This window comes from Poecilia latipinna, unplaced genomic scaffold (assembly GCF_001443285.1).
Source record: "Poecilia latipinna isolate Pla-1442-1.1 unplaced genomic scaffold, P_latipinna-1.0 Scaffold2821, whole genome shotgun sequence".
Lineage (NCBI taxonomy): Eukaryota > Metazoa > Chordata > Actinopteri > Cyprinodontiformes > Poeciliidae > Poecilia > Poecilia latipinna.
Genome location: NW_015115437.1, coordinates 51,536 through 59,302, shown reverse-complemented (window position 1 = coordinate 59,302; position 7,767 = coordinate 51,536). Strand labels below are relative to the sequence as shown.

At 39.0% G+C, this 7,767-nt stretch overlaps 1 protein-coding gene and 1 long non-coding RNA gene across 2 annotated transcripts; both read right to left on the bottom strand.

The window, feature by feature from the left end:
* Window positions 1-257: 257 nt before the first annotated feature.
* On the bottom strand, window positions 258-983 carry LOC106939289 (uncharacterized). The gene is made up of 2 exons (XR_001422807.1): window positions 825-983; window positions 258-747 (listed from the first exon to the last, which is right to left on the bottom strand). It is a non-coding gene; the product is annotated as an uncharacterized LOC106939289 (long non-coding RNA).
* Window positions 984-2,236: 1,253 nt separating this feature from the next.
* On the bottom strand, window positions 2,237-4,274 carry LOC106939288 (zinc finger protein 776-like). The gene is made up of 3 exons (XM_015021657.1): window positions 4,163-4,274; window positions 3,730-3,805; window positions 2,237-2,578 (listed from the first exon to the last, which is right to left on the bottom strand). The coding sequence occupies exons 2-3, from the start codon at window positions 3,790-3,792 to the stop codon at window positions 2,237-2,239; spliced, it is 405 nt and encodes a 134-aa protein (XP_014877143.1). The 5' UTR covers window positions 3,793-3,805; window positions 4,163-4,274.
* Window positions 4,275-7,767: the final 3,493 nt, after the last annotated feature.

Here is a 7,767-nt window from a genome sequence, read left to right as displayed (position 1 = left end):
TTTTGATTGGAAGTGGTGCAGTTTCTGCAGATCACTGCAGGGGCACTGGGAGGACGTGGATAATTTTTCTGTAGATTATTTGTCTAATAAATTGCTACAGTTTTAACAAATATGTAAAAAAACACTTTTTTTCCCCCTAAGGGTTATATGTCGTAGCTTAACTCATCCTCATCAATAAAATATTGAAATGGTAAAAAATACTTTTGCAAGACTTTCTATTCAGCTTAAGCCAACATCATTTGGTTAATATTGTTTCGTTCCAATGTTTTAGATTTTTTATTTTCCTAGTTGCAGAGAAAAGTTTATTAATGATTCCTGTAATTATTTGTTTTAACGAACTGTGTCGTCCCATGATGTTCTGTAATCTGGCCTCCTCCTCAAAGTCTCTGTGATTTACAGCAGTTCCTCTGGGAACTCTGAAATCCTGCAACTTTTTGAGCATTCAGCGCGCACAGATATCATTAGATATGAAATTAATCGATCCAGTGAACAGCATAACGCTGCTCACAGGAGAAAATACAGCTTGTAAAGCAATAATTGTGCTGCAAAACCATTTAGCGGGGGATTGTCAGTCAATGCATCTGCACTGATTCTCCAAATAGCACCACCACCAACCCCCCCTTCCCTCCACTCAGTCTTACTCTTAATGTTTGTGTGTTCATTCTTCAAACAGCAGCTTGACAGCAGCGTCTCTCCTTATTTCCCTCAGTGGGTCCAAGTTCTGCACGGTTGAAGAACTGCCTTGCGCTGTGAAAACAGTAACCTGGCTGAACTTGTCTGTCAGTCAGAAAAATAGACTCTTAGGAGATATTACACCTCTATACCTGGGTGTTCATTGACTTGGAGCTGTCAATCTGGATCCAGCTGCTGTGCATTTCTATCCAATTTATCACAAAATCACTCAGTCATCCTCTTCCCGTGAACTGGCTGTTCTCTTAGCTGGCGAAGCTGACACACGTTGGAGTGTGTCGCATTCGTATTCACTGCAAGATGAAAAACCGCTTGTCAAATCAAATGACTGAAAATTCGCTCAGTTTTGATGAAGTTATGTAGAACTTCAGGGAACGTTTTTGACTACCAAACAGCTGTTGGCAGAGTCGGTACGATGATGTGGCATTTCCTTCACCTGAAGGTGAATTGTTGTTGGAATGTTAAAATTATAACAGTAATAATAATAGACTTTATTTATAATGCCATTTAAATATTTAAATCTCAAAGGGCAGGAAACAGGAACAAAACTTGCACTTGTAATGGATAAACATGAATTAAAATTAAATAAATGAATAGATGCACAGATAAAAGAGATTAAAACCAGTATGTAAGAAAATGAACCAAACATTTTGCTAAAAATAAATGTCTTAAGGCCTTTTTCAAACAGGCAGTGGACTGCGGTGCCCTCAGAGTGTCATGTAGATGCTACAACCCCACATCCAGTTCTCTGAGATGCTGCTACTCTAACAAGAACGGTGCAGCTACTCATTACTCCTTTCTTGACATTTTTATTTCTCTTTCATGGTTTTTTTTTTTGGGGGGGGGGGGGTTTTTCTGAGTTATGGTCTCAAATTTTGATCAGCTGACAAACAGCCTATTTTTATTTTAATGGTTGTTCGCAATAAATTGCTTAGTAGATTTTTTTTTATGTTTATGAAGGCTATTGACCTCGATCTTTTTCTATTGACTTATTCTGTTTTATGGAGGTTGGCAAAACACTGAGAACTCGCTTACTGCGCCCTCTGCTGCACATGTGGGACAAACGCAGGTAACGCGTTTGGTATGAGCCCTCCATTACTCACTCACTCTTTGGTTACTTAGCAACACCTTGTTGAGTAACTTGCACAGCAGCAGTTTAAAGTTTCACCATTGTTTCTTAAAGTTAAACAACAGCATGGACTGAAAACTGCAGAAAGAGGTAAAACTGACCACCGGGTTACTGGACAGAGTGTCCTCTAAGCCTATAGGCATAGATAAAATAAAGAGTATTGGTCTGTAGGAAAAAGACCCAGCAGTAATTACGTAACAAAACAATAAACGACATTCTCAGAACCATACTTGCTCTGGATTTGCTACGTGAGCGCGTCTGTCGTTTGATTCCTTGTAAAACGAAAATCGACAAATCACTGCAACTTTACTTTGCTCTCCCAATTAATTTTATTTAAGCTGTTAAGTTCAAATGTACATTTCACATTGTGTGGTCGATGTACGTTGATGACAAGGTTCTGATAAACTTCCCTCCAGTTCAGGCCTGAGGTAAACTCTCTCTGGTGTGGATGCGCTGATGGACTGTAAGATTCCCCTTCTGAATAAAACTCTTCCCACACTGGACACAGCTGTACGGCCTCTCAACGCCGTGACTCCGCAGATGGACCGTCAGGCGCCTTTTCCTCCGGAACGTCTTCCCACACTGGTCGCAGATGTACGTCCTCCTCCCGCGTTTGGAGGCGAGCTTATTAGGCAAAGTGGGAAGGCTCTCAAAAAGCTGTTGGTTCTCTTCAGGATGGGGGAGCTGATCACCTTTAGTGTCACCGGCTCTGCTCAGACTCTCATCATGAACTACGTTCAGGTGGGCGCCAGTAGAGTTCTGTGGAATGGAATCAGGGCGAACAGTGAGAGAAATGTCGTAGAATGTTGAATTCACAAAACAGAATGAAGACATCTCAAAAGATTAAAGTTCTTTTACGTTGTTTTGCAATAATTCAGTCCAGATTCAATAGTTTTAAATGTATTTTAGGTTTTGAGGTGATCTCCATGACATTAATTTCTTTATTTTTATTGGAGCCTTACAACAAAATTCCATACATGTACATGTAATCGTGAGGATTTGTTAAAAGTTGAAATTCCTTTTTACTGCAGTATCCTTAGCATTGTCCAACAAATGACAGACTATGTTTCTTTAAGGAAAAAAGAAATTAGAAAATAAAATGCATCAATCAAACTCATTTTGAATCAAACTTCCTGAGTTCTGATGTTCATCAGTAGAAAACAGAAACTTAACATTTTAAATCATTATCTTAGTTAAAAAAATATTTGAGTTATTTTAATTAATTAAGGTAAATGTTATTTGTTTTAGACATGAGCTACCATTTATCCTGGCCTTATCTACATATTTAACCACTGATTTTAAAACACAACAATCCAGTTTTCCACTTGGCCTTGCGTTGTTTTTGTTTTGTTTCGTTTTTTTGGAGGTTTTTTGTTTTGTTTGTTTGTTTTTTTGGTTTGATTTTAACCAAAGTGGCAATTTGGAGTTTTATCAGTTGACGGACCGGTCTCCTCAACCAAATAAACAGAATAACAGACATTATCTGCCACTGGCTGTACCAAAAGGCGTGATTTGCAAAACACGTGGATTGGGATTTTTATCACCTCTCATCTCAATGTTCTTGTTTGAGGATCCTTGTTAAAAAATGGATTTTAGATTTGTTCTCAAATGATATTTTGTTGCCCTTTATTAGGAAAAATGCAAATTTTAGTTTAAATTATTTGTAGACACCTATATATTTTCCAAAGGTTATACAAAATACTTTAAAGAAAAAAAAACAAAACACAACAACACCTAACGGTGAGAAATTTGTTCCTATATAAAACTCAAATAATAAAAACTTCCTGTATTGGTATTTGATCCTGTATGTACTTTGCATTGGATCGATACTGGACACCTGTAATCATTGCACTTGCTAGCTCGTCACAAGTCAAAAACAGTGATAAAGGAAGAAGTTGAGAACAACTTACGCCTGGTAAATACATCATTGGGCTGGTCGTCTTCTTGTTGTCTTTTACCAGAAAGTCCTCCATGTTTGATCTAGCACTGGTTGGAACAGATAGGCACAAGTCAGAGACAGCAATCACAATATGCTTCCAGAAGATTTATACATAAACAATTTTTTATTTCAAAAGTCAACATGTCTTGCTTTACAACGAATTTGACAGAAGAAAAGAAAAAGACTAAAAGTGCGAAAAGAGGCACCAAAGTGAAATCGAATACTCTCTCCTACGAAACAAATCGTCTTTAACGAACTTCAGTTTGAACTTTACTCAGGGATGAAAACAAACAATAACAGGTAATAGTAACATGATTCTTTTTTACATTAAAGACAAACTACACCTAGGTTTACATCACTTCTTCTGTAAACTACAGATTGTCAACAACAGAAAAGAAACTTACCATTCACCTGTGAGAGAAGTCCAAAGTGTCCTTGGAGGTTAATTGTTTGTTTTGATCTGGTGGTGTTGGTTTCCAAGGGAACCAACAGTAAGTGCAGTTTAAAACACTCAAGTTCTCGATGTGTTTTGAAAATTTTAAAAACGGACTCAGAATCAGCTTCATTCAAAATCAATTCAAAAATACTTTATTGATCCCAAAGGGAAGATAAATAATTATTCTGCAGGTTTTTGAACACAAACAAGAAATTTGATTTCCACTTTGATTTCTACTTTGCTCGTAGTTAGGGAACTTTAGACATACATTTAACATATATACATATCCAAACCCTATACACTGCATAAAGTAAATCAATCAAAATCAACGTTGGAATAAATTACAAATAAGGCATCTTAAAACATTTTACCTTTCAGCTGCTTCTACAATGTAAATTAATTAATTTATAACAAACCAACACTATTATTTAAACCAAAATCAGCTTATAGTAGCTTTAACATGAGTTGTATCTTTGGACTACATGCATTTTCAATTAAATAAAATTTAAAACCAACATCTCTGATTGTAGCACTAACTTTGGCCTTTTAAAAAGACGCACAGGCCTTTAGCATTAGCAACCATGCCTAGCACTAGCATTAGCATGGTTAGCATGTCTATAGCAAATTATATCACTACAATGATGTAAAATACACCAAAGCATTTAAAGCATTGGGACAAGATACAACAAACTCCCAATTTGGATTATTTATCAAGGTATCGCAGTATCTGACAGTTAAGCTGGCACATGACATACGTCACAGTCAAACGTTAGCGACTGTTTCTCAATAGCTGAGGGTCTGGTTTTCACCAGGATAGTTCATATGAGCTGGGAAAGTAGTCAAGACGGAAGATATGGATTGGAAAAGAGACACCAAGTCTCCTGAGAGTGGAGATGAGAGTGACTATGAGTGAAGATATCTGAAAGAAGTGGATGTATAGAAAGATTATGCCTGGAAGAGATTGGGGAAAACTCTGAACACTGTAAGAAGGCAAAGAAGGCTAGCAGAAACAGATTCCAAAATCACAGGGTGAGGATGCAATGACTGAGGAGAGCTGAAGGTTTTTCTTTTAGGCATGAGTATATGGCAATGACATATAGATGGACAGACGTTGCCCATGACCAGCATGAAGAAAAAAAAAATTGATGCCTGACAAGGCATCAATGGCATCAAGTCTGGATGGTAGTGAAAGGTATTTTGAGGACCGAGTACCAGCCTGACTAACAAGATACTGTATAAATCAGGGTTTATGTCTGTGTTTCTCTGAGCTTCTAATAAAAGGTTCTGCAGCATAAGTAATGAAGAGACAGATGGACGTGGTGTCAAGAGAAGGGAAATGCAGCTGATAAGCCGCGTGGAGAGATTTGAAGTTCTTCCAGTGCGCTGACAGAGTGCGAGGAGCGAGGGTGTTAAGGATGGCTTCCTGAGAGGCACTGAAGTGGTTGAATGACTGGGGAGTTTGTTGAAAATCATAGAGTTGGAAAGGAGCAAGAACCATGTGAGCTTGTATGGTGGAAGAAAGGGCCAAAGAGATGGAGGGGTGATCGTGTACAGGGAAGCCTGCTAAGAGACTTGGAGAGTCTGGTTGGGACCTGGAAGGTTACAGCATTTACATTATGCCACTGATACAGACACATTAACTTTATCTTTAAAAAATGTTCATATTATGTACCTTTACCTGTGGCACAGTTTCCTGTTTCTGTTACGGCACTCAGCCAGTCATAACAGCAAAAAAGACACTTTAGTACTCATCAAAGTTCTAATGCCAAAAGGGACATTACAACTTGGATCAACAACAACCCCCCTCCCCCTCCCCCCAGCAAAGTTAGTACAAGCAGGGACAATGCTAGTACATCAGCAGTCTTAGCTAGTCTGTTTCACTAACATACTACAATGCATGTACTGATAAAGGCCGTATCATCACTGTGCTTGTTCTGCACTTCAGGTCACAGTGAGACTCTCTATCTCTGCTGTGTATTTGATGTATTTGTGTGTATGCTTCTGAGTGTTCCTGAACCACAGGCTCAGTGTTGGCTCTGTCACCTCTGGCTGTGGTTGACCGGAGGTGACAGAGCATAAGCTCCCTCTCTGTGACACACAGAGCACCGCTGTGTGCTGTGAAACACCTTCTGCTTGTGTCGTGAAGACTCCTGAACAGTTTATGCTTGCCCAGGGACACAAGCACTTTTATGACAGGTAGAATGTATTTGATTGTGCAGTCTCTGCAAAAAATGGACTGACCAAAGGCATCGCATTGCAACAGGGCTCTTTTCACATTCAGTTAAATCTGCGTGATGACGTTAAGAAAGGTAAACAAAGACAACGAACTTCAAGGAGGAACTTCGTCTTCCATTGAGCGCAACGGAGCATGAGATGCTCAACGTTCTGCTGTGACATTGAGGTGGTTCATTATTGTGTTGGCAGCACAATGCTATCTCATCCAGGACCTTTGACCCCTCCCCCCAGCCCCTCAAACCTGTGCGCCATGATCATTTGAGAATCCGTTGAAAGATTGGCTGCAGTGGCCAAAGCCCTGGCAGCAACCTCAACTCGTCCACACCTGGCCGTCAGGGCTCCAATTAGTCTGCTTTACTGAAACGTTCGGCACAGTGGCTGCTACGCGTATTAGGACCTGCCACTCATATGTGTGGAACAACAAAGCATTTCATCAAGGAGCAAAAATAATAATCCATGAAAATGAAAGAAAAGAGGGAAAAAGTGTAACCTGCATGTCCCTTACTGGGACGAGCATGACTGAACTCACCTGGAATAAAGCTTTGAAGAGCCTACACACACACACACACACACACACGCACACACACACACACACACACACCTACACACACACACACACGCACACGCACACACACACGCACGCACACACACACCACTCATTTTTCATAAGACTGGGCAAACATCTGAGAATAAATACGTTTTTAATCACAACTCACTTTCATATTTAGACAATCCAGTGTATGAGAGGCACTTGAAGGTGTAGCTATTTGGGCATATTCCATCTGGTCAGAATTTACAGTATTTATGAGGTTTAGTTTCTCTTTTTCCTTTTTATTTATTATTTACCACTTTTAGGATTTCTTGTTTTCATTTCAGCGCAATAAAACTTTTGGAACAACCAGACATTTAGTCTGTTTCACTTGTTTGCTTAGTGTTCAGTCTTCAGTCAGGCAAATGAAGCGTCATATTGCTTTGCATTAAACCTACATAACTGTCTCAAATATATGATGTCAGGAAGTATTATTTATGGCTATTCATGTGACTTTATCATGAGATCTCTCAGCTGAACAGCTGCAAAAGACAAAAGGGTTAAGGTGACGGAGTGCAAACTTTCTGTTTTGTTATTATACTATAGTTTCCAAGGCATTTTCGGAAGCAATTCCAAAAATACTAATTTCAACCAAAATATTAATTGCGGTTGATCATTTGAAATGACTTTAATCACTTTACTTAAGTCAACTATACATGGCTGCCTTCCTTTAATTAAAACCTGTTTTTTTTTTGTTTTTGTTTTTTTTTTGGGGGGGGGGGGGGAGGGAGGGGCGATTCCGACAAATT

Excerpts from the sequence above, each read along its gene's own strand:
- LOC106939288 (XM_015021657.1), bottom strand. The coding sequence starts at position 3,792 with ATGGAGGACTTTCTGGTAAAAGACAACAAGAAGACGACCAGCCCAATG. Across the intron at positions 2,579-3,729 it reads CAATGATGTATTTACCAGGC|AACTCTACTGGCGCCCACCT; the intron begins GTAAGTTGTTCT and ends TCCATTCCACAG.